This window comes from Oncorhynchus mykiss, chromosome 15 (assembly GCF_013265735.2).
Source record: "Oncorhynchus mykiss isolate Arlee chromosome 15, USDA_OmykA_1.1, whole genome shotgun sequence".
NCBI classification, from domain to species: domain Eukaryota; kingdom Metazoa; phylum Chordata; class Actinopteri; order Salmoniformes; family Salmonidae; genus Oncorhynchus; species Oncorhynchus mykiss.
This window is the reverse complement of record NC_048579.1, coordinates 59457967-59484199: the sequence shown is the minus strand read 5'-3', so window position 1 is coordinate 59484199 and position 26233 is coordinate 59457967. Positions and strand designations below refer to the sequence as shown.

General features: G+C 41.1%; 3 protein-coding genes across 5 annotated transcripts in view; 1 reads left to right on the top strand and 2 right to left on the bottom strand.

The window, feature by feature from the left end:
* Nucleotides 1-6921, top strand: part of LOC110490467 (protein lin-7 homolog A) — a 31554-nt gene extending 24633 nt beyond the window's left edge. The window contains exons 5-7 of one of the 3 annotated variants that reach the window (XR_005036153.1): nucleotides 2188-2403; nucleotides 2504-2590; nucleotides 4939-6921. Coding sequence is in view for 2 of the 3 variants with exons in the window: in XM_021563869.2 (XP_021419544.1) it covers nucleotides 2188-2399; nucleotides 4939-4963 (237 nt within the window). In the remaining variant the exon portion in view is untranslated. The remainder of the gene's footprint in view (nucleotides 1-2187; nucleotides 2404-2503; nucleotides 2591-4938) is intronic. The other 2 variants (XM_021563869.2, XM_021563870.2) reach the window with 2 other exon arrangements.
* Nucleotides 6922-14961: 8040 nt separating this feature from the next.
* Nucleotides 14962-17603, bottom strand: LOC110490466 (myogenic factor 5-like). Its single transcript, XM_021563868.2, has 3 exons — nucleotides 17068-17603; nucleotides 15812-15887; nucleotides 14962-15470 (listed from the first exon to the last, which is right to left on the bottom strand). Exons 1-3 carry the CDS (start codon nucleotides 17515-17517, stop codon nucleotides 15277-15279), a joined length of 720 nt encoding a protein of 239 aa, XP_021419543.1. The 5' UTR covers nucleotides 17518-17603; the 3' UTR covers nucleotides 14962-15276.
* A 6634-nt stretch (nucleotides 17604-24237) lies between these two features.
* Nucleotides 24238-25712, bottom strand: myf6 (myogenic factor 6). Its single transcript, XM_021563867.2, has 3 exons — nucleotides 25140-25712; nucleotides 24848-24941; nucleotides 24238-24750 (listed from the first exon to the last, which is right to left on the bottom strand). The coding sequence occupies exons 1-3, from the start codon at nucleotides 25650-25652 to the stop codon at nucleotides 24644-24646; spliced, it is 714 nt and encodes a 237-aa protein (XP_021419542.2). The 5' UTR covers nucleotides 25653-25712; the 3' UTR covers nucleotides 24238-24643.
* Nucleotides 25713-26233: the final 521 nt, after the last annotated feature.

The following is a 26233-nucleotide window of genomic DNA, read 5'->3' as shown; positions in this document are numbered from 1 at the left end:
AATGCTTGTGCTTCTAGTTCTGACAATGCAGTAATATCTAACAAGTAATCTAACAAAGTCACAACAACTACCTTATACACACAAATGTAAGGGATGAATAAGAATATGTACATATAAATATATGGATGAGCGATGGCTGTGCAGCATAGGCAATATGCAGTAGATGGTATAGAGCAGTATATACATATGAGATGAGTGATGTAGGATATGTAAACATTAGTAAGGTGCCATTATTTAAAGTGACTAATGATAGGCATAGGCAAGATGCAGTAGATGGTATAGAACAGTATATACATATGAGATGCGTAATGTAGGATATTTAAACATTATTAAAGTGGCGTTATTTAAGGTGACTAGTGATACCGTTAATAAGTCAATTTATTAAAGCAGCCAGAGATTTTAGTCTGTATGTTGACAGCAGCCTCTCTATGTTAGTGATGGCTGTTTAACAGTCTGATGGCATTGAGATAGAAGCTGTTTTTCAGTCTCTCTGTCCCAGCTTTGATGCATCTGTACTGACCTCGTCTTCTGGATGATAGCGGGGTGAACAGGCAGTGGCTCGGGTGGTTGTTGTCCTTGATGATCCAAATAAATCACTTGCAGTGTCACCAGCAAAGCACCATCACACCTCTTCCTCCATGCTTCACGGTGGGAACCACACATGCAGAGATAAACCCTTCCCCTACTGGAACCAAAAATGTCAAATGTGGACTCGTCAGACCAAACGACAGATTTCCACTGATCAAAATCATTAAAATCCAGACAGAAAATATTTACACAAGAAGCAAATCTAATATCACACAGTCAAAACTCTCTGTCGTTTGGTTAAGTTCACCATTCTGCGATTCTCACTGTCCATTGCTCATGTTTCTTGCCCCAAGCAAGTCTCTTCTTATTATTGGTGTACTTTAATAGTGGTTTCTTTGCAGCAATTTGACCATGAAGGCCTGATTCACGTAGTCTCCTCTGAACAGTTGATGTTGAGATGTGTCTGTTACTTGAACTCTGTGAAGCATTTATTTGGGCTGCAATCTGAGGTGCAGTTAACTCTAACGAACTTATCCTCTGCAGCAGTGGTAACTCTGGGTCTTCCTTTCCTGTGGCGGTCCTCATGAGAGCCAGTTTAATCATAGCTGTAAGGGGGTGCGTACTGGCGGCAGAGAAGTCAGACGCAGGAGAGCAAAAACTGTGTTTCCAAACGGCGCAGTTTAATAATAAAACCCAGCGGAAAACAGAACAATCAACAAATGGGTACATAACCCGACGCACACCAGGACAGATGTGCACAAACACTTACAATAAACAATCACCGACAAGGACATGAGGGGGAACAGAGGGTTAAATACACAACATGTAATTGATGGGAATTGGAACCAGGTGTGATGGAAGACAAGAGAAAACCAAAGGAAAATGAAAAGAGGATCAGCGATGGCTAGAAGGTCGGTGACTTCGACCGCCGAACGCCGCCCGAACAAGGAGAGGGACCGACTTTGGCGGAAGTCGTGACAGTAACACTCTATGGTTTTAGACATTTTCCGGGTTGACTGACCCTCATGTCTTAAAATAATTATTGACTGCCATTTCTCTGGACAATGACTTGGTCTTTTACCAAATAGGGCTATCTTCTATATTCCAAGTGACTATCTCATGAAGCTGGTTGAGAGAATGCCAAAGCTGTCATCAAGGCAAAGGGTGGCTACTTTGAAGATTGTCAAATATAAAATATATATTTTTTAATTAACACGTTTTTGATTCCATATGTGTTATTTCATAGTTTTGATGTCTTTATTATTTGTTTTTGAAAATAGTAAAGATAAAGAAAAACCCTTGAATGAGTAGGTGTGTCCAAAATGTTGCTTGGTACTGTATATTACTCTGGGCTTTGGATGAAGTACTAATTATACCAATATGCAATGCTTGTTGAACTAAGTAAAAATACATTTGACTTCCAGTTCAAACCTAATTGGTAGTAACCATTTAGAAACTGAAGCTGCTGCTGTGTAACTGTGTCATTGTTGCTTACATAAAAGTATTGGCAACATTTCTTTATTTCTCTGTCCATGCCAATTAAGAAACTGAGGCAGACTTCAGAGACCATATCACTACAACACTAACACATTGCCACCACATTTCTTAAATGTGCTGAGTCTCTTCTCTCTCTCATTCTCTTTCACTGCATCTCCCCAGAGTGTGGAGGGGGAGCACCACGAGAAGGCGGTGGAGCTTCTGAAGGCAGCCAAGGACAGTGTGAAGCTGGTGGTACGCTACACGCCCAAGGTCCTGGAGGAGATGGAGGCGCGCTTCGAGAAGCTCCGCACGGCCCGCCGCCGCCAGCAGCAGCAGCTCCTCATGCAGGCTCAGCAGCAGCAGAACCTCACTACCCAGCAGAACCATATGTCGTAGGTGAGGCCTTTCATTGCTTTAAGGGTGGGGGACCGTAGCCTGGTGCTAGATCTATTTGTACTGTCATGCCGACTCCTATGGGCATTGTCACACCAAACAGGACTGTAGGTGTTGGCAAGACAGCACAAACCAGATCTGGGACCACCGAGGAGAAGGAGTTGAACCACACGGATGAAGAAAACAGCTGGTACAGTAAGAAGACCAGTCCTCTATGATTTAATTTAGATTTATACTGTTTTAAGGATCTGACAGGGATTTCACATTTCAGTCATTTAGCAGACAGACTTATCCAGAGCAACTTGAGTCCATACATTTTCACACTTGTCCCCCGTGAGAATCAAACCCACAACCATGGCGTTTCAAGCGCCATGTTCTACCAACTGAGCCACACGGGACTCTTTAGCACCTCAAAGGTTTTTGGGGAATTAGGGTGAACTGAAGGAGGCTGGCATTGTCTGGAGATACACATTGCACATTTGAAACAGCAACAACGTTTAAAACGCAACGAATGCCTTTGAAAACTGTCTATGTGGCATCGATATGAGTCAGAAACAGTTATTCTATTGTCCAAATTGACTACAAAGTGTTTGGAACATGTGTGTATCACAACAGGTAAATGAAGGATTAGACTAAGTACATTTTCCTATTAACATGGGGTGAACAGCTGCAGTGATTTCTCTCTATTCAATAGCATACAGTGAGACAGACCTGCCCAGCAGCCTGGCTTTGTTTACATAAGACAACATGTTGTGCATTTTTTTACTTGAGAAATACTGCAACAAACACCTTAGTGAAATGTAAAATTGTGCAACTTAAACATCCTTGGCAAAAACGTCCAAATTTAATTACAGATTTCTTGAGTTATCTTCGATTCATTCTTGGGATTTTGAGGAAGTGAAATAGGCTTCTGCGTCTACAGTGTCTCATGGGGGACAAACATCATTAACCAAGCGTGGAATCTGTCTGGAAACAAACCTCCAAGACTGAAATCTTGTTTTTCTAATGAGCAACAGAAAAACAGAAGTGCCAATCGGCATGTTCAGTGGTTCTTTAAAACCCATTGGGCTCTTTATACCCAGAGAGAGTACCAGAGAGGCTCCTGTCAGAGAGGCTCCTACTGCACAATGATACCAGGTCTTGTCCTTTGGGTAAAAGTTACAGAGGATTACATCAAGTGTTTCAATTTTTCATTAAACATTTCCTTGCAGCACACATTAAGGTCCTGGAATGAGCGCTTAATCTATTTCAGGGTGTTTGTTAACTTAGCAGTTGCAATCCCCTGTACAGTCATAACCGTTGTGTCAGTAATTCAGCCGCGTGGCTTGTGAATTATTTTAGATATGGCTGAGCAAATAAGAGCTCACGCTCATGGGATGCTACATGTTTTATAACACATACCACAGAGCAGACTTGACTGCATCAGTGCAAAGTTGAGGCAGACTTGTGGTATACAAATATACCCCGTCATTGCTTGGATTGCTGGAGGTGATAAAGCTAAAATAAGGACAACTCTGAAAATAGGCAGTAGTAATACTAAGCCTGTCTGGGCCACATCACAAAAGACTTAACACCACCCGCAGGCTAAGGGATCCTCAGTGGCACTGATCGTTTGATAGTAACCCTCCTCGTGTAGCCCTCGTTTAGCTCGGGGAGGTATGTGTGAGCTTGTAGACCTGTGCAGTAGAGGCATGGAGTGGGGACTGAGCAGGGATCATGTTGTATCAACCCTGGCATGCTGACTACAGGGCTTTGCCACAGTGGCCAAGAGGCCGGTGGCCAAGCAAGCGACATGCGCGGCGGACTGGCTGCTAGGGGGAAAGCACCATGGGATTGCATGAAATCTGTTCGTCATGTAGCCTTCCTCTCTGATTCGCTGCCCGGCCATTCTTTCTCTCTTTCGCATACCTGGCCAGGCTGACCAAGGCCCGAGGACACAATAGGCTCTGCTATATCTCTGTTCTCAGTAGTAGTGGGAATTCCACAGACATGTAGCCATTTCCTGCTGTCAAATGACCTAGTGGCCTCATGGGTGGAATGTTATTCATATTTTTCATAATTAATAAACATTCTAGAACCTGACTGAAAATCCAGTGTTTTTATGTCAAACGGTTTTGTTATATTTCAGTCTTCTGTGATGTATATAAAGTGTAATATTAGGATTCAAACTCAAAATGTAATACATTTCAACTCTATATCTGACATGGTACAGGTGTCTTCTTTTTTAAAAGTCCATAACCATGTGTGAGAAGTGTATGCTTTTATTTCAAAGTAGATTTGTTTAAGACTACCAAGAAACACTCTGTGTGTCCCTGATTTAGCCCACTGCAGTAAAAGGTTCATTCACAAATATTTTTAATTGGCTTTTCACAGTTCAATGGGCTTTTCGCAATTCACAGCAGAGTACACTACACTTTTTTGTAACTTATTGGACCAGAATATGACATTAGCATCCCACTTTACTGACCTGTCAAAGTACTGACTTGTCAAATAGTTTCAAACACTGCTCTCAGCTTTTCTTACACCTGTCCCTCACAGGCTGTTCCAAAAGAAGAAGAAGTGAGGGACACTGAAAGGAAGGTTCTGAGTCCATCTCTATGTGCTGAGGATCCCGAAGGAACCACCTGGTAGAGGAGAATATGATACTGTTAAGCAGTGAAGACTCTCTCTCGCCCTTCAATGTACTACCAACAGAATGAAGCAAAACTGAAAGATATGTGTTCTGAAATGTAAACAACGGTGCTTGTGACATGAGAGATTGGAGGCTAGCACTGAAACCCATCCTTTTGACTTTTATTTTGTTTGTGTTCACTTGAAGTTGTCCTCTAACAGTTGAAAGTTGTGACCCTCCACAATGCTCCTTGTCATTTGTGATAGTTTATTTTTGTTATCTGTTTTGAATTCATTTCACTTGTTTCCTGACTTTGGTTTTGCTATATCTTTGAACAATTATATTTCTATTGTTTCTTCTATGGGAGCTTGTCCCTGTGTGAATGAACATTGCTTTTTTTTGTGTCAAACTTGTCCTGCTTTGGATAAATGTGAACTCTTTTTTTTTACCTTATATATATTGCAACGAGAAAATATTTTGTATGGAAACTTGTAGATTTAGCAATAACAGACTTTCGTTGGTTTTACATTTCACATAAAAGTAATGATTAGAGATATACAGTATGTGGTAAAGATACAAAAGTTAACAATGTAATACTCGGTCAACTGTATCTTATGCACTGTGTGTCATAAGGCAGCTTCTGACATTAAAATCAAACGGCTGTTAAAAGAGAGGTATGTAAAGTGGATGAATACACAGAGATAATTGTACTCATACAATTGAATACAAGTACAATTATCGTAAAATTTCCTATCTTGACTTTCAGCTCTGAAGTCAGCCATTTAATGATTGTTAGTCATCTACTCCCATCAAATGAATATATACAGAGAGTATATAGAGTAATCATATAAAATCAGATCTACATATATCAATATAATTTGAACATTTGAATCATTGATATGAGGAATGTCAAACACATTTATATATACATATTAATGACCTGGCGGGTTAATCAAATGGTACAATTGTCTTTATATTTTAAATCCATCTATTTTATTGTTTACAATCTGAGTTTTGCATAAAGTCATTTCATGAAGGTATGTGTGTGTGTTTGTTAACATGCAGATGATTATTTAAAATATTGAATTGTACAAGACCTATAGCCCAGTGTATAATTCGTACCAGAATAGTATGGTTAATGGACTCATTCTCCTGGATCTGCGTCATCACCTTTACATTTTGACAATCATTGTGAGTAAGAGACTGTGGAATGTTCTAGTCGTCTTATCGATAAGGGACCTCTGTTTTAAACTCTCTCCTTCAACCCTCTACCTATCGTCTGACGTAGTATTCTCATGACAAGTAACCGTCTTTAAGTATAACAAGTTGCACTGTGGATTCATTCAAAGCTATTAGAAAACCAGTTGATGATCAACACTGATCAAAAAGGAATCTTGTATCTGTAGTACTGTCAGACAAACAATACATTGGATGGTTTTCCTAGTAGCAAACTCTAGTATGTATGTTCTATATAGGCCTAGTTCCTTTGTGGGTGGGTATTGAAGTAGTGCAAGATCATTTGACAGGCATACTGTGTGCACTGTGCCATCCTGATAGTCCAACCAGATTGGGCTGTGAACATGTTTTGTCCCTCAACTTTTGAGCAGTTCATCTTGCCTCTGACAGATCCCTTTTGTACATTTACTTATTCTCTTTCTTATTGCCGACTTGCATTTTTTAGGCTGGACGTACTGTACTTCCTGACTGGACGTACTGTACTTCCTGATTCAACGTACTGTACTTCCTGATTCGACGTACTGTACTTCCTGATTCAACGTACTGTACTTCCTGACTGGACGTACTGTACTCCCTGATTGTACAAAAAAAAAGACAACACCAGGTGATATGCAATTGTTATACATATTATATTTGTATAAATAAATATATGTGCGTGTGTACAATGATGACTTCATTGACCCCGAACTGCTTCTTCTTCTACTGTGTCTATTGTGCTTGTCTAAAATCTGGGGTAAGGGGAAGCAGGCTACAGCTAACTCGTGACCCCTGTCTGTTTGAGCTGTGAACGGGAGTTACAGGGCAGCAGTGTAGCACTCTTCCAAAGCAATTAAGGTCTCTCAGTGATGGGGTCACTGGTTTTGACACTGCCTTCCACTGAGATGAGATGAAGTGCCTGTGGTTGACGCTTTTACATTATAATTCCCCCTTGAATTGAAGCATCTGAATATAAACCCAATCGCCAATGGACGTCAATACAGAAGGCAGACACTGAAACTAATGCCGGAGCTCAGTGGTCCTTGTAAGATGGAGGAAGGAAACTCAAGCTGAGGATGTGGATTTGCTTGCACCGGCTACACTGACTATATAGAACATAGTGTGCATCGGCCTACTATTGTGTTTGTCAAAGGGAACATGTATTTTTTACACCACTAGACAAACCAGGCTGTGTGTGCTATTATAAACTTGGCTGAAGCTGTAGACCGTATACCACGATTATGACAAAACATGTATTTTTACTGCTCTAATTATGTTGGTAACCAGTTTATATTAGCAGTAAGGCACCTCTGGGGTTTGTGATATATGGCCAATATACCACGGCTAAAGGCAGTTTCCAGACACTGCGTTGCATTGTGCCTAAGAACAGCCCTTAGCCATGGTATATTGGTCACATACTACACCTCCTTGGGACTTATTGCTTAATTCTACCTCCCTCAGATAGAATCAAAGGAATATTTCCATCAGGAATGTCTAATTCACAAACACGACTAATCCTCACAATCCATCTATCTATTTAATCACCTCTTTTCTCATTCCACGGCACTAATGAACTAAGTAGTGAGGATGGAAACCAAAACTCATAATTAGGCATCACTGATGAGAGATCAGTGAAATATGTTCATATCTGTCATTCTTATTCAGTAAAATGAATAGATCTCAGCTTGAATTCATCAATCAGTAGACTACACACTACAGAGACCTTCATATAGTCTAGAGGGCTTATGTTGGAGAATGTATAAGCTACAGAGACTGGGCCATGTCGTGGTTACTGACATTTGAGCCCTCGGGAATGACATTGCATTATATGCATCTAATCTCATCTTTGTGGACATATGAATCCTGGCTACAAGTAATTTCCATTAGCACAGCCTTTAAATTAATCAGATTGATCTGATGAGTCTAATGCAAATTAATAACAGCATAGCCAGCATATGTATTCACTGTATAACACTGTAAGGAATTCACACTGATATGACTGGTGTGAATTGATGTGTTTCTGTGTAATGCTGGAACACACCACTTACTTCATAGCCAGGTGAAATCACATCCTCTCTGTCTCCGTGACAACATACTTCCAGATGCAGGTGGGGAACTGCGACTCTATAGGGTAGGGGCACTGCGTGTGATGTGATATGGCAACCTAGAGGCAGAAAACGCTGCTTTTGTGCCACAGACATTTGGAGGTAGGTGATAAAACAATACTTTGTATGATTCCCCATGGAAGCAAATGAAGAAGAAAAGGCCAAGGATCTGAAGGATAGACTACAAAGGTTATGTAGTGTTAACATAAATGATGATAAAGTCTGCTATACAGAAGATTAGACTGAAGCCTATAGTATAGTAGTCTGTCTGGCACCAGGTCTGGAGGTCTTCCAGTCACACCTCACTGTGTAGTCACGTGGGTTGCGCGTCAGCCAGGCTAATAGTATAGACCAGGGGTTTTCCGACCCAAATCGACCTTATCTTACGAAGTCCGGACTACCGCTGGTTTTCTGTTAATGACCGCATAGTTAATTGCACCCCCCTAAGTGGTACACTACAAAGTAGGATCAGTGAGTTAGTCATCTGACTTTGATAAACAATCAGAAATAACTATTGATTTTCTGGTTCATTAAGAAAGCTAAACTTAGATATGTGTTTTTAGTTGAGGAGTCAATTAGACCAGGCCCATTTCAAGCTTATCCTTCCCCCCCAAAATTGCTGGCTAACTCATTGAGATGAGATAGATGAGATAGGGTGCAGGCCAGGCAGCAGGCTGTTAGCCAGCCTGCCAGCTTAGTGGAGTCTGCCACTAGCACAGTCAGTGTAGTCAGCTCAGCTATCCCCATTGAGACCGTGTCTGTGCCTCGACCTAGGATGGGCAAAACTAAACATGGCGGTGTTCGCTTTAGCAATCTCACTGGAATAAAGACCTCCTCCATTCTTGTCATTATTGAAAGAGATCGTGATATCTCACATCTCAAAATAGGGCTACTTAATGTTAGATCCCACACTTCCAAGGCAGTTATAGTCAATGAACTAATCACTGATCATAATCTTGAGGTGATTGGCCTGACTGAAACATGGCTTAAGCCTGATGAATTACCTGTGCTAAATGCGGCCTCACCTCCTGGTTACACTAGTGACCATATCCTCCACGCATCCCGCAAAGGTGGAGGTGTTGCTGACATTTACGATAGCAAATTTAAATTTACAAAAAAAAAAATACTGCGCTTTCGTCTTTTGAGCTTCTAGTCATGAAATCTATGCAGCCTACTCAATCACGTGTTATAGCTACTGTTTACAGGCCTCCTGGGCCATATACAGCATTCCTCACTGAGTTTTGGTGGCTTTAATATTCACATGGAAAAGTCCACAGACCCACTCCAAAAGGCTTTCGGAGACATCATCGACTCAGTGAGTTTTGTCCAACATGTCTCCGGACCTACTCACTGCCACAGTCATACTCTGGACCCAGTTTTGTCCCATGGAATAATTGTGGATCTTAATGTTTTTCCTCATAATCCTGGACTATCGGACCACCATTTTATTACGTTTGCAATCGCAACAAATAATCTGCTCAGATCCCAACCAAGGATCATCAAAAGCTGTGTTATAAATTCCCGGACAACCCAAAGATTCCTTGATGCCCATCCAAACTCCCTCCACCTACCCAAGGACGTCAGAGTACAAAAGTCAGTTAACTACCTAACTGAGGAACTCAATTTAACCTTGCGTAAAGCTAACTAAAAGCAGCATTCCCCAAAAGAGGATGGCTTTCACTTCAGTAGTGACAAGTTCATGAACTTCTTTGAGGAAAAGATCGTGATGATTAGAAAGCAAATTACGGACTCCTCTTTAAATCTGCGTGTTCCTCCAAAGCTCAGTTGTCCTGAGTCTGCACAACACTGCCAGGACCAAGGATCAAGGGAGACACTCAAGTTTTTTAATACTATATCTTTTGACACATTGATGAAAATAATCATGGCCTCTAAATCTTCAAGTTGCCAACTGGACCCTATTCCAACTAAACTAGTGAAAGAGCTGCTTCCTGTGCTTGGCCCTCCTATGTTGAACATAAGAAATGTCTTTCTATCCATCAGATGTGTACCAAACTCACTAAAAGTGGCAGTAATAAAGCCTCTCTTGAAAAAGCCAAACCTTGACCCAGAAAATATTTAAAAAACTATTGGCATATATTGAATCTCCCATTCCTCTCAAAAAATGTGCTGTTACACAGCAACTCACTGCGTTCCTGAAGACAAACAATGTATACAAAACGCATCAGTCTGGTTTTAAACCCCCTCATAGCACTCAGACTGCACTTGTGAAGGTGGTAAATTACATTTTAATGGCATCAGACCGAGGCTCTGTATATGTCCTCGTGCTTCTAGACTTTAGTGCTGCTTTTGATACCATCTATCACAACATTCTTTTGGAGAGATTGGAAACCCAAATTGGTCTACATGGACAGGTTCTGGCCTGGTTTAGATCTTATCTGTCAGAAAGATATCAGTTTGTCTCTGTAGATGGTTTGTCCTCTGACAAATCAACTGTACATTTTGGTGTTCCTCAAGACTCCGTTTTAGGACCACTATTGTTTTCACTATATAGTTTAGCTCTTGGTGATGTCATTTGGAAATATAATGTTAACTTTCACTGCTATGTGGATGACACACAGCTGTACATTTCAATGAAACATGGTGAAGCCCCAAAATTGCCCTCCCTGGAAGCCTGTATTTCAGACATAAGGAAGTGGATGGCGGCAAATGTTCTACTATTAAACTCGGACAAAACAGAGATAGTTCTAGGTCCCAAGAAACAAAGAGATCTTCTGTTGAATCTGACAATTAATCTTGATGGTTGTACAGTCGTCTCAAATAAAACTGTGAAGGACCTCAGCGTTACTCTGGACCCTGATCTCTCTTTTGACGACCACATCAAGACTGTTTCAAGGACAGTTTTTTTTTGCAAAAATCTGAAACTTTCTGCCCAAAAATGATGCAGAAAACTGTATCCATGCTTTTGTCACTTCTAGGTTAGACTACTGCAACGCTCTAAAGTCCAGCTACCCGGATGAAGCACTAAATAAACTTCAGTTAGTGCTTAACACGGCTGCTAGACCTTGACTAGAACCAACAAATATGATCATATTACTCCAGTGCTAGCCTCTCTACACTGGCTTCCTGTTAAGGCTAGGGCTGATTTCATATGATTGAGTGTAGTCTGGCCCAGGAGTGTGAAGGTGAACGGAAAGGCACTGGAGCAACGAACCACCCTTGCTGTCTCTGCCTGGCCGGTTCCCCTTTCTCCACTGGGATTCTCTGCCTCAAACCATATTACAGGGGCTGAGTCACTGGCTTACTGGTGCTCTTCCATGCCATCCCTAGGAGGGGTGCATCACTTGAGTTGGTCGAGTCACTGACGTGATCTTCCTGTACGGGTTGGCACCCCACCTTGGGTTCGTGCCGTGGGAGAGATCTTCGTGGCCTATACTTGGCCTTGTCTCTGGATAGTAAGTTGGTGGTTGATGATATCCCTCTAGTGGTGTGGGGGCTGTGCTTTGGCAAAGTGGGTGGGGTTATATCCTGCCTGTTTGGCCCTGTCCGGGGGTACCGTCGGACTGGGCCACAGTGTCTCCCAACTCCTCCTGTCCCAGCCTCCAGTATTTATGCTGCAATCGTTTATGTGTCGGGGGCTAGGGTCAGTCTGTTACATCTGGAGTATTTCTCCTGTCTTATCCGGTGTCCTGTGTGAATTTAAGTATGCTCTCTCTAATTCCCTCTCTCTTTTTCTCTCTCTCTCCCTCTTTCTCTTTCTCGTGGAGGACCTGAGCCCTAGGACCATGCCTCAGGACTACCAGGCCTGATGACTCCTTGCTGTCCCCAGTCCACCTGGTCGTGCTGCTGCTCCAGTTTCAACCGCTCTGCCTGCGGCTATGGAACCCTGACCTGTTGACTGGACGTGCTACCTTGTCCCAGACCTGCTGTTTTCAACTCCCTAGAGACAGCAGGAGTGGTTTCGATACTCTGAATGATCGGCTATGAAAAGCCAACTGACATTTACTCCTAAGGTGCTGACCTGTTGCACCCTCTACAACCACTGTGATTATTATTATTTGACCCTGCTGGTCATCTATGAACATTTGAACATCTGAACATCCATGTTCTGTTATAATCTCCATCCGGCACAGCCAGAAGAGGACTGGCCACCCCTCATAGCCTGGTTCCTCTCTAGGTTTCTTCCTATGTCCTGGCCTTTCTAGGGAGTTTTTCCTAGCCACCGTGCTTCTACACCTGCATTGCTTGCTCTTTGGTGTTTTAGGCTGGGTTTCTGTACAGCACTTTGTGACATCAGCTGATGTAAGAAGGGCTTTATAAATACATTTGATTGATTGATTGATCCTGCTGTGTAGTATTTATTTATTTAACCTTTAAACCTGGTGTCCCAAGTTTAAATCAGTCACTGATTAGAGGGGACTTTTTTATGGTTTGAGGTCCAGATTTGAATTTGAGGGGTGTATACTATTATTAACTAGACAACTAGCTATAGCCTAAAATCCCACTGGGCACACACTGGTTGAATCAACGTTGGTTAAACAATGTAGAATAGACGTTGAATGGACATCTGAGCCCAGTGGGATAAATCTACATGATGTCTAGATTACTCACTCAAAGGTGGGGCGGCAGGGTAGCCTAGCGGTTAGAGCGTTGGACTAGTAACCGGAAGATTGCAAAATCCCTGAGCTGACAAGGTACAAATCTGTCATTCTGCCCCTGAACAGGGAGTTAACCCACTGTTCCTAGACCGTCATTGAAAATAAGAATTTGTTCTTAACTCACTTGCCTAGTTAAATAAAGGCAAAGGCAATAGTTAGCCTTCATAATGACAAAACCGTTTGAATTATATTGATGTGATTATGAATCACTTAATGTTAAATTATGTTTAATGTAAGAGTCTGGCAGCAGGCTAATTATATTGTATTGATGTGATTATTCACTTAATATTGTTAAATATATTTAATGTAAGAGTCTGGCAGCTAGCTAACCTCCTCATAGCCCTCTCATAATTTAAAGGAGGGATTTGCAGAGAGCATGAGGACAACATTGGCTTCACTTGAGCACGTGGGTTTTGGAGTTTTGAAGGAGCCTACAGAGAAATTGAATTGTTAACTGTCCACCTTTCATCCCAACATGTCCTATTAAAAGAGCACAATGTCTGTCAAATTTAATTGGATCACCCTGTTCCAGGAGAACTTTCCTGCAGTTCTGGAAATGTAAAACTTGTACTATATATGAGGTTTAATAAGACTTCTGACTTTGTAATTTACACTATAAAATCTCAGACTTGATTTTCCCTTATGAAAAATGTATCAACCCCTACAAAAATGTCTGTTAATTATAATCCACATAATAATTCACATTTCCTGTTGCTGCAGAATTATTTTCCTGCTGTAATAAACTGAGTAAAATTAAGATCCTATATCTGTATCTATTTGTCAGGTAGTTATTGTTTAACTGGAGTATGACACAAACAATATCACAGCCTTCTTATTAGATAAGCAATTTAAAAAGCTCTTGAGTCATGTGAGCATGACAAGTGACATCTCATAGTCAAGTATTAGAAATACCTCCCTCTTGTGGTGATAGTGTATACTCAGTACTGCAAACAATGGCTTTGGCTATTGTGAGAAATGCCAGAGTACTTCACATTAGAGTGATTTGTGTCAGGCTACGTTTAGTCCTTACATTGTCCAGGTTGGAAGAGGAATCAAAAGGAAATAGATGAATGATATCCTAATAATAAAGTACTTGATGCAAATCCCCCCCTGTTGTAACCTTGGGTCACACTATCTGTTGATGTGGAAACACAGATTATATCTCTTGTCATCTCATGACGTCACATGTCTGGTGCATGAGTGATTTATGAATATATCCAAGGTTCAGCCATGGAAAATGACTTCAATGTGTGGGGAGCTTCGTAGCCAGCGGTGTGGCTTACTGAAATAGAAGCCATCGCTGGTATGCCTGCTATGCCACAGAGCCATCTAGCATAATGCCCCAGAGGCAGAGCTAGTGTTTAACTACCAGTATGGCCCACTCGCCACTGAGTCTCTCCCTCTGGTGTCACAATAGGAAGGTGCTTGTCATAAACATGAAGATTTGCGTATCTCTCGAAGGTTGTGTCACTACGAGACAGGTTTCTATGTTTTCACATGGGCGTGACTGTGTGCTGTGCTGTCATAGGGCAAGTGATATAGGAGTTACATAATCTGTTGGTTGCTCTCAAACCAATGTAAAAAAAAAAATGCAGTGACACATTCGATTTCACTGTGTTCTTCTATTATAAATGTGTTATAAATGTGAGGGAAATCCTTTTAGCCTAATGGGGTCACAATACAACAGGAAAAAGACCTGTAACGCTTGATTTTATGAGCTATAGGCTTTGATGAGATGCAACATATGATACTAGTAACCCCTTCCCCTTCGCTTACACACAATTTCAAGTGTTACGTTCAGGCCATTTGTTCAAAGCGATAGTGTTTAGGTTGTAGTTAGGGGTGTTAACAATGAGAAACATTTGTTACTGAAGAAAAAACAGGTACACAAACCCTCTCCCCTCCCCTTCCCATCTCCACCCACCACACCAACACTCTGACCAGGAATGGAATGCAAGCTACTCTCTCTTCTGTAGTCACTGTATTTGATGGATTAAACAACATTTACACCAACAGATAGAATTGTTGAAACGTTTATTGATCATGAGAAACGTGAAGCTAACAAATGCAATAGCTTAAATACAACTTGTTTCAATGATGCATAGGTCTATATTAGGACAGACACATGAAAAGGATCAATTAAATATGTTACATTTGGTATAATATTGTTTAAAATAAATGAACATTTACAGTACATATTTACAATCTTATTTACAATACAAAAGTTGGCAGGTGTTGATCGATCTTAGCCATCACCGAAATAGGAAGCAAAAGCGGTATGCGGTTGAAGATCAGGGCCATCAGATTATTCTTATTCTAATGCAGGTTTTCTTCACAACACGTGGTACACAGGTCTGGTCCCGGGGCTTTCTGGAGTGCAAGGCTGGGAGTCGGTGCTGGAGGGCGAGAAGGTAAGCATATCTCTGAGCCCTGCTGGGGCACTGGCATCCACCGAGGAGAGGCGATCTACTATGCTCGACAGGCAGGCCAGGCTGGAGGCACCAGCACCTCTCTCTCCAGAGCTCACTAGACAGGACAAACAGGGGAAGGACAAGGTCAGTCAAGACAATGAAGGGAGCGATCTTATGGATGGGATCAGTTAACTACCATGTCCAATTGAGTCAATTTGTGTGTATGGTGAACTTAAATGGAAAGGCAGAATTATTCACGTAACATGGAACATAATTTGTGTCTTTATAGTTTGAATCAAAATGAATGAATGTAAACCTGGCAAGTTTTACAATACTCAACATACACAGGTGGTAGCCAGACCATAGCCTTACATAAGCCCATTACATGCATTCATTAGACAATGTCTCTAGTTTTATATGACATAACAACAAAACATATTAATCAATGTGTCTTACCATTCTTAATGTAACTGTAGTTGTTGCCAAAGCTTGTGTTCATCTGAGGCCACACAACAGGACTGTTACAGTCAACCTACAAGGAAACAAACAGAGCAAACTAACGTTAGCACAGCAGTCATGACAAAGCACGTGATATTATTCCCCTTTCTACGTTTCAGACATTTCTAAGTGTCTGAAATGCATTTTCCTCAACTGAGGTTTGTAAATGGTGCACAATAAAGAAAGCTAAAAAAATATAGGTAAATAATGTAATCCTTGGTCATCTTGCCAGACTGATAAATCCACAGTGTTCCTGCCTGTCTGGCTAGGGTTCTTTATTTCACAGCCACCTCAGGGCCAAAGTTGCAGGCTACTCCCATGATCTGCCCGGCTCTAGCCGTGGCGAATCGATTGTATCAGTGGAAGCAACACCAGTTTGTGCAAGATGACACTTTCTCCCAGTAAATCTGCAGAAAATCCTGGCAGCGGAGGAGAACATGCAGTCAGGATGGAATGCAGAAAAGCACAGTCTTTCCTGCCAGACTTCAGTAAGGTGGATTTAGCAGGGTTTATTAGGCTATAATGTGTACAATGGTGGGAAAGTCATTACTCCATCCACCATCATAAAGATCCATTCTATTATTTAGCCTTGCATCAACTTTTAACCACTGTTTTGTAGAGCTGATTCTAATCTTGAATGGCCAACTGAGAAAGTATCATGCATGCACTGGGGTAATGTACAGGCACCAAACATACCAATAAAAAAAGGACAGCATTTGCATGTGAAACGTAATGCATCATGCATATATAACACTGCAAAAGAGATGTTTACATTAATGAAGCAGCCAAAGAAGATGAAATGCACAAGGGAACGTTGTAATTGAGATCCCCCAACAGCACAATCAGTGCAAGTCTATTCAATAAACATTCTACATTTGAAGTGAGCCTGTTCCCCTTCAGATCCAGGGAGATACTCTAAATGCAAATTAGTATTATAATATGCATGCTCAGAGACATCGGGAATTAAGCTACTAAGGTAGCGTCCCAAACAAAAGCTTTTTAACTCAAGATCTTGGGAGATACAACAAGACAGAGGCTAACAACAATGTTATCCACCATGCAAATAGAGTACTCTGAATTAGTCAAAAGAGGGAAAACGTTTCAGCAGACACTAAGCTAGCAGGACCTGATAAAACCTCTGTGTGCTGCACAGAGATGAGGAGACAGTGAGAGAAACTGTATATGAGTCCGTGTGTGTCTGGTCTCAGTCTCACCATGCTGTCGGAGCAGCTGGACGAGGGGCTCCCAGGCTCTGAGCTGCTCTCCCCTGGAAGGCCGTAGTAGTTCTCCACATGCTCATGGAGCAGCTCCTGGAGGCTCTCGATGTACTGGATGGCGTTGCGCAGGATCTCCACCTTAGGCAGCCTCTGGCTGGGGTTGGCTGAGGTGCAGCGCCTCAGAGCCTCGAAGCCGTGGTTCACCTTTTTCAGCCGGCGTCGTTCCCTCATGGTGGCAGCCCGCCGCCGGTCCACTGTGCTGGACTTACGCTTGCAGGCCTTGCAGGCCCACTGAAGGCAGTGACCCGCCTGGTGAGGTGTCCCAGGGACCCGGACGTGCTCGTCCTCCTCTGAGCCGTCCAGTTCCCCGGGGCCGAAGTCCAGGTCCTCTGGCGAGGAGGCACAGGCGCTGTCATAGAAGACCTGGGATGGGGAGAAGACATCCATGGCTGGGCTGTTGTTGTGGTTGAAGAAAGGAAGGAAATAACTCTCTGCTTTGGGAGAGCAGTGGGGTGAGAGAGGAGACCTCTGAGTGATATGTGGGGGCTGCTGCCATGGGGCCCCCCTTATATGCCCCCAGTCCACAGCCCAAGGCCCACATTGGCCAGATCTAATTACCATGCCCCATTGGCCCAGGCAGGCTGGGGTTAGCTCAGCTCTCCACCCCACCCGCTCCCTCACCCCCAGTACCCTGCAGAGTTCCCCACATCTGCACTCCCTAGTGTTTTCCCACTCATTACACCACTACATGGCCCTTTTCTGTAAGAAACAGACCTATTCTGAGTAAAGGTAATGGTTGGTGAATACCAATAGTTGTACAGGTAAAGAGGAGAATAACTTTACCTCTCAGATCTGACAAAATAGTATGTTTTCTATACCCATTTTTAAATATATACACTACTAATATTGCAATGAGCCAACATTCAAAATCTTACACATATGTGTGATAATAATGGAGATTAGTTTCGTTTTCTAAAACTGACCAATAGCAACGAGGTGAACCATGTACAAGAGTTTGCAGGCCAATTTTATGCTTGAGACAAATAGCAGCGTTACAGATGCAGCCCAGCTGCAAAGGGAGGTGTAACATTTCAAATCCCGATCATTCACATTGCTGCATCAGAGCCTCATTCACATTGCTGCGGTAACTCCTCTAACCGGTCCTAACTCATCATTAAAGGTGTCATACACGGGGTGTCCGTGTTTGTTAAAGCTCATTAAAATAGGTAATTGAGCAATTAACACGAGGGCTTCAATTCGTGAATAATTTGCAAGACCTAGTTTTCTGTCATAGCCAAACATAAACCATTTAAAACCTAATTATAGCCATGTCAAATGATATTCAAAACAGATAGGCCTATACATTTAAACATGTACAATTACATTGCTGTGAAAAAGCATTTTCCCCCTTCCTGATTTCTTTTTTTTTTTTTTGCACATTTGTCACACTTAAATGTTTCAGATCAAACAAATGTAAATATTACACAAAGATAACCCAAGTAAACATAAAACGCAGTTTTAAGTGATGATTTTACTTAAGGGAAAAAGCAATCCGAACCTTCATGGTCCTATGTGAAAAAGTAATTGCCCCCAAAATCTAATAACTGGTTGTGCCACCCTCAGCAGCAACAACTGCAATCAAGCGTTTGCGATAACTGGCCATGAGTCTTTCACATCGCTGTGGAGGAATTTTGGCCCACTCTTCTTTGCAGAATTGTTTTAATTCAGCCACATTGGAGGGTTTTTGAGCATGAACCGCCTTTTTAAGGTCATGCCACAGCATCTCAATCGGATTCAAGTGCAGACTTTGACTCGGCCACTCCAAAACCTTCATTTTGTTTTTTTTAAGCCATTCAGAGGTGGACTTGCTGGTGTGGTTTGGATCATTGTCCTGCTGCAGAACCCAGGTGCGCTTCAGCTTGAGGTCACGAACTGATGGCCGGACATTCTCCTTCAGGATTTTTTGGTAGAGAGCAGAATTAATGGTTCCATCAATCACAGCAAGTCGTCCAGGTCCTGAAGCAGCAAAGCAGCCCCAGACCATCACACTGCCAACACCATATTTGACTGTTGGTGTGATGTTCTTTTTCTGAAATGCTGTGTTACTTTTACGCCAGATGTACACCTTCCAAAAAGTTCAACTTTTGTCTCGTCAGTCCACAGAATATTTTCCCAAAAGTCTTGCGGATCATCAAGATGTTTTTTTGCCAAAAGTGAGACGAGCCTTTATGTTATTTTTGGTCAGCAGTGGTTTTCGCCTTGGAACTCTGCCATGGAGGCCATTTTTGCCCAGTCTCTTTCTTATGGTTGAGCCATTAACCAACCAACCATTAACTGACCTTAGCTGAGGCAAGTGAGGCCTGCAGTTCTTTAGATGTTGTTGTGGGTTCTTTTGTGACCTCTTTGATGAGTCGTCGCTGCGCTCCCTTTGTCATTTTCATCAGTAATCAGGCCTGGCTGTGGCTAGTGAAATTGAACTCAGCTTTGCAAAAAATGTGATTAACCACAGTAAATTAATGATTTAACAAGCGGGGGAAATGACTTTGTCATATAGGGCCATGAAGGTTTCGGATAGGTTTTTCCCTTAATAAAGAAAGTGATCACTTACAAATTGCATTTTGTGTTTACTTGGGTAATCTTTGTGTAATATTAAACATTCTTTGATGATCTGAAACATTTAAGTGTGACAAATGTGCAAAAAAATAAGAAATCAGGAAGGGGGCAAATACTTTTTCACAGCACTGTACTTGTTGCACCTGGAAAGGTCTCAATGTCTAATAATGTATAGTTTTGACGCCCCTCTTAAAAGACCTGTATCGCATTGTATCCTTGATAAATTTGACTCAATAAAATTAGAAATCTGGCATTACAATTGTGTTAACTTTTAAAACATTCGGCTTGTAATACATGTTAATAAGCATGCTATATTCATTATTTAAGCTGCGTCTCGAAAGAGGCGGCTTGCGCCCGAACAACATGTGCATAGCCTAATAACGCATGGGAAACTAACTAGAACAAACACTGATGAATAGCCATGATGAGCTGCCTGTTTCAGTCGTCGGAGTAATTATTCGAGCGTTGTGTTTGTTGACACCCTACAAGGATACAATGTGGATATTTCTCACAACGTGTCAAAACGTTTGTCCTCCTCTATCTCTGGGAACCGCGCACACCTAAGAAAACACTCTAGTACCTGCCACTGAATTGCGGCCCAAGTTTGTATTGCGCACAGCTGAAGAAGACATTGGCATGAGCCTGGCCCTCGATGCTGCGGTTGAGATCAAAGGCTATATTGACTGTGAACAATCCCCAACAATATGGACAACGAGAAAACCTGGTAACAACCGACAGTTAATTGAGCCTATAGGATAAGATTGCACCAGCATATGGTGTTAGTGGCGATACATCTAGCAGAAGCCTATGCGCTGCTCCAGTCGTTGTACACACTCACTCTGGCTCTGTGATCTGAAGTGGTGTCTCTTGGGAACTAGGGGGTTTGTTTTTTATCGCCTCTATTCCAGAGTTGTTGTCGGGGGTCAGAGGCAGAGTTAAGTGTAGGGCATTAGCTGGGATTTAATGTCCCTTTCCCCTCACGTGAAACCCTTCTTTCTTCTAAACTTGCTTAAGCTTTGATTTCATGTGATGTTGTGCCCCTCTTATCTCCATAGGGGTCATATATAAAATGTTCCATAAAGGTTTATTTACCACAGATTCTATATGCCATAGATGGAAACGTATTTTTGTTATATTTCTGAAAGATGTAGAGTATGGTGACAAATAATCTCAATTTTGTCTGATGAACGACATGTTTCAGACTGATACAATAATTTAAATCACACTTTATATAATCCTTCATGTATAGTATTTCACTTGTCCAGTTAACCAATGTTTGTTTTTATATATGGTGGGAAGCCCATTTCTTAAAGTAACTGTCTAGTGTTTTCAGATTTCTATGAAATATGACCAACTTTTGGTTACAATATGAGTGAAATAGTTTTCCTTCCAAAAAGTGTAATTATGTATGTTAAAAATCATCTTTACTGTGTTGGAATGGTGTGGGTGCACCTCAGCAATAGAATGTTCTGGGCATATACCGGTCATTAAAAATATTAATGTGAGCATTAAAAATATTCATGCAAGTAGACCGCCGATTGGCCAGCGCATCCTCCTTTAGACCACTGATTGGCCAGCTCATCCTCCTCAGGAGTATGACATCATACTCTATGAGGAAATAGCAAGCATTTTTTACATGGTCTGTTTGAGATAGAAGTTTTGAGGTGGGGTTGTTGAAGTATTTTTTTTGTCCAATTTAGGCTTTGGCCACAAATGCGAGTATTGGATGAGTCAACAATTATTTGGGTATGAGTTATTTGGGTATGAGTAAGATTATTTCAGAATGAGTTAACAGAATATGAACTTTTAAAAGTGAGACTTTCACTGGACAGTTACTTTAATGGGTGCATTAGATCATATCACATGACAAGGGTTTTTGATTGGCAACACCACTTGTCTGGCAGGGAGCTGCAGTGTGCTGCCAACTACAATGTTGCAGGGAATCATTTCATAGCAGGATATTCTAGGAAAGACAGATAAATCAAGGCATTTCTCCCAAAGGCTGATCCTCCCCTATAAAATCTCCCCTTTCATCGGCCTCGACTTTTTAAACACATCCTTCACAGCAAAATCCATTTCAATAGCATCATAAATGACAAGGAAATCTCTGTAAAATTGCAGGCCGATGTTGTCTACTAACAAGTCAAATGGTGATAATACATCATACTGCACTTATCCTCCATTTAAAACACCCAGAGAGAGGATTAAACAATTGAATCTCTAACACTTAACTTATAAAGACTGTATTATACATAAATAAGACAGTAATCATAGACATTAGCATAGGAATCACATCTATTAAACCCCAGATTGATCAATTCGCATCTAAATCTTAAAATAACAGGTCCCAAAGAAATTACGTCCCTCTCAACATAAAGGTGGTAATTGCTATTTTCCCAAGGTTTAGGTCTCAATGTTGAGCAGGTGGTAGATTTTGGTCAAACATATCAACGATATTATCCAAAAACAAACAGTAGATTGACAAGGTCATTTGGTGGGATCTAGGAGAGCCTTAGAACTCATTTTGGAAGGAAGACGCTGGACAATTCTCATGGACACTGGGAAACAGGCTCACAAACTCACTGTGAGAAAGCTGCTTCGATCCCATTAAAACAACATTACTGTTGGAGCTATCTAGTTTCAGTTTGGTTCAGTGAGAGAGTCAGAAGTAAAAGGAAAGATGTGAAGGGACTTTGAAGTACAGGCCCTATATCCTTTGATAGTACTTACTGTATCAGGCATCACTGAAGTGCTCATTAAATCTATGTTTAATCCCACTAGAAATAGGAGCGTGGGTGGTTTGACATTGCGATTTGGATAAAGGTTGGTACATTGGATATGCAATCTGCTGTTTTGAGAAATCACCCAAAACGTACCCTACCCTAAAGCCTTTTACGCCTTTATACAAAGACTGTAAGGTTAATCAATTTGAATGTACTCAGCGGCAATACAAAAACAACACCCCACAGAGACCCTAGTGCATCTCTATTATGGCCTCTTTTTCAAATGACTGTTGGATGAGTCACTAATAAGTTGTGTGTGTGCTTGGGGTCATGAGTCAGTGTGAGGTGTGTGTGTGTGTGTATGCTTACATTTGTGTGAGGGCTGAGGGAAAGGCAGACAAAACAACCTGGATTCGGGTGGACGTAACATAGTAAACAAAAAATCTGGTACGCTGAAATTAGGATGATATTTTACGTTTGGTATGACGTGTTAATTTCTGGATGTTCATCATCCATTTCTTATTATATGTTACAAATTACAATTCGTATGATATTTTACGTATTACATGTCAGATGACAAGTTATGTTTTGAATTTACAATTCTTCTGATATGTTACAAATTCCAATTTGTTGTGGCTAATATTATGTTATGACTAGTCTATGACACCAGGCTGGACACACAGGGGTCAGCAGTGTCAGTGTGTCAGCCACAGAGACCTGAGAGGGAGAGGAGCAGTGCTCACTGTGATGCAGGGTTAGGTCAGCACAGCAATGCACTGTGGGATCATAAACAAGTAGCACTCCCCAAGTCAGCATGTAGGAGAAAGAGATCATCATATCAAACATACATTCAGGGAGTCCCGTATAAACTATGTGTAAACGTTGTGCTAATGTGCATGATCAAACAAGCGATCATGAATTAGGACCTAAAAGATGGCTGCATTATCACTGAGGGCTTTGCACCCTTGCCTCCTGGCCAAGTTTCCATGTCGAAGCATATCTGAGTTTAGAGGTGACAAAATAATAATAATAGTAAAATAACAATAGTAATAATATTTAATAATATATATTTTTATAATACATTATTTTCCGAATAGCACCGACTTTGCTAACTACTTTATGAGGGAAAATATACTTGCTACGACTGTGAAATGTGGTTGTCTCACCTAGCTATCCTAAGATGGACACACTAATTGTAATTCGCTCTGCATAAGAGCGTCTGCTAAATGACTAAAACGTAAATGTAACGCTACTGAAGTGGACTAGGCTAGCTCTCTGCCAGCTGGAACAAAGAAAGGAGCCCAGGCTATTTCAGGTCCCGTTGGATTTTATGGTCTTCTAATTCCCATGCATACTGGGGATACTTGTGGCTGATGCTTGCATGTACAGTGTCATATCTCTATTCAAATTCCACATGATCAAGTGGGTTAGTGGGGACATTAGGGATATTCTCGGATATCATTATGAGACCAGAAAGGTATGGCTGAAAGATTGTCACATAATAAGAATGACATGACCTGCAAAGAGGTTGAACACAGTATGACCTACCTTAAGTACCAATACAGCATACATTAATCTATAGTATTTGGAGTCAAGTCTAATTAAAACAACTGGTACGACATAGGATAATTCAAAAATGAATACCTGAGGTTTTAAATGCATGGTTTTCGTGATACTATATTATACTACATGTGTCAAGGCGATATAGTGTACAAAATGTAATTTGTTTTTATATCAAAATGTGTAAAAACTAAAATTGCCTTAAAATACCTGACAAGTATTTAAAATAAATAATGAAGTGCATAGATAGTGATGAACAAAACAAAACGTGTAGATGCCTTGTAAGATACAATGCTTACAATTTATTTGTTGGTCAGTTCATATATAAATACTCAAATACAACAATGAATCTCTTGAGGTTGTGTTTCTGCCTTTTATATGTAAAATAAATTAAGTTGTTAATATATTATAAAATATTTACAATTATCAAATGTCCATTTGGAAATAAAATATTATAGTTCCATTGTTGTCATACTTTAGAAAGAAAATATTGACCATTCATACAATTTAAAAGAAAACATTGACTACAAAATGCCCGTTAATTTGCACAAATGAATATAAGTAAATGGAAACTAAAACATATGAATAAAGAAATGAAAATAATTTCGAAATAGACAATGGAAATATGAAATGCTGACGTCGCTTATACAGGCTACAAAATTCCAATAAATCATGATTTATTTTTCTGAGACTTCGTTGCAAGTCGGTTTCTCTTCACTTGATATACTGTCAACGATTGATGACAGGCGAAGAAGGCTGGTGGACGCTGAAGACTCCGTGAAGCCTGAAATATAGAAATCAAATATATAAGATGTACAATCAGTTGATGAGTTGTAAAAGAGCAATTTAGATTTAATTTACTGTTCATAATTGGCACCAACCTTCTCTCTGATTCGTCATTGGTGCATTGGAATGATCAGCTGAGGTCTGCCAGTTTTGACAGGTCTTCTTCCAATGGTACTCCTTATTGGACGCCTTCATGTACACACACATATATTAGCTTAAGTGTCTACTAACACACGTGTTATTATACAAAGTAGTAGGCCTACAAGTATAATGCACAGTAAGATATTTCTCATTATGGAAATGTTCCCTTTAAGTGTAAAGCAAATTATTGTATGCATAAAGTGACATAAAAAATGCAGATGCAAATACTACTCAAATGAAGCTTACATGGTGTTCTTTCACGTTATAGTTATATGAGCCATTTTGAGGCGTTTTTTCTTGCTCATCCAGTGTATGCAACAGGTCCTGCAATTGCTCGATGTAGTTTATGGCGCTGCGTAAAATCTCCACTTTGGGCAGCCGCTGGTTCGGATTGGGCACGGTCTTTTTCTTCAACGCATCAAATGCTTCATTGATCTTCTTGAGCCGCCTTCTTTCCCTGAGAGTGGCCGCTTTGCGCCTGTCGGTTGGTGCAGACTTTCTTTTACAAACCTTACAAGCCCAGATGAGGCACTGTCCCTCGCAGTGTGGCTGAAGACCAGGGGGTGCGAGGACATGCTCCTCTCCGCTGCTGTCACATCCAGTCTCGGACGGATCCCCCCCAGGTGACAACGGGCTGTCATTCCCGTGGTACAAAGGGGACACCCCCGCCATGTCCAAGTGCTGCAATGGTCCATGATCTCCCTCGAGATAGCGCAGATCGTTGAAGAAATAAGTGTTGGTCTCAAAAAGTTCCACCATACTGTTGTACCCTCGCACGGCCTATGTTTTGACAGTGGGACACTGCATGGCATTTAAATAGCCCAGTGACACAAGTCACCAGGCTTATATATAGAAACTGAAACTCTATCCAGCGCTTAGCTGTCGCAGTGCATCAACCTTTTTTTCTCAATGGGGTTTTTTACTACCAAGCGAGTTTGTGTAGAAAATAAATAAGCGTTAACACCTCTCAATGAAAGTTAAAACGTCACTTCAAACTTACGACAGGTGTTTTCAATATCTATTTCACAGTGAAACGGTAACATTCTCAACCTGCAAGGTAACTGTCAATGTAATCTTTAGGCCCTCCCCAATAAGTTGGCTCCCCTAAGTGGAACATATATTGGCCCTCAACTGACTTGCAAAGTTCCAAAAACATTATGTTCATAACTAATAATAATAATAAAGTATATTCGTTCTTGTTGACTAGTCTTATCAAAACCTTTCAACTTTTAAGCTCAATTCCCAACCTACTGTAGGCTGAAATTCTACAGTATAGATTATGAAATTTCAAAGAAACATATCCTAGACAGCGAGAATGGTTAAGTGCAGTTGTAACTTGT

Excerpts from the sequence above, each read along its gene's own strand:
- LOC110490466 (XM_021563868.2), bottom strand. The coding sequence starts at position 17,517 with ATGGATGTCTTCTCCCCATCCCAGGTCTTCTATGACAGCGCCTGTGCC. Across the intron at positions 15,888-17,067 it reads CCAGCTGCTCCGACAGCATG|GTTGACTGTAACAGTCCTGT; the intron begins GTGAGACTGAGA and ends GTTTCCTTGTAG. Across the intron at positions 15,471-15,811 it reads CTACAGTTACATTAAGAATG|TGAGCTCTGGAGAGAGAGGT; the intron begins GTAAGACACATT and ends TGTCCTGTCTAG.
- myf6 (XM_021563867.2), bottom strand. The coding sequence starts at position 25,652 with ATGGTGGAACTTTTTGAGACCAACACTTATTTCTTCAACGATCTGCGC. Across the intron at positions 24,942-25,139 it reads ATAACGTGAAAGAACACCAT|GCGTCCAATAAGGAGTACCA; the intron begins GTAAGCTTCATT and ends GTGTACATGAAG. Across the intron at positions 24,751-24,847 it reads AATGACGAATCAGAGAGAAG|GCTTCACGGAGTCTTCAGCG; the intron begins GTTGGTGCCAAT and ends TCTATATTTCAG.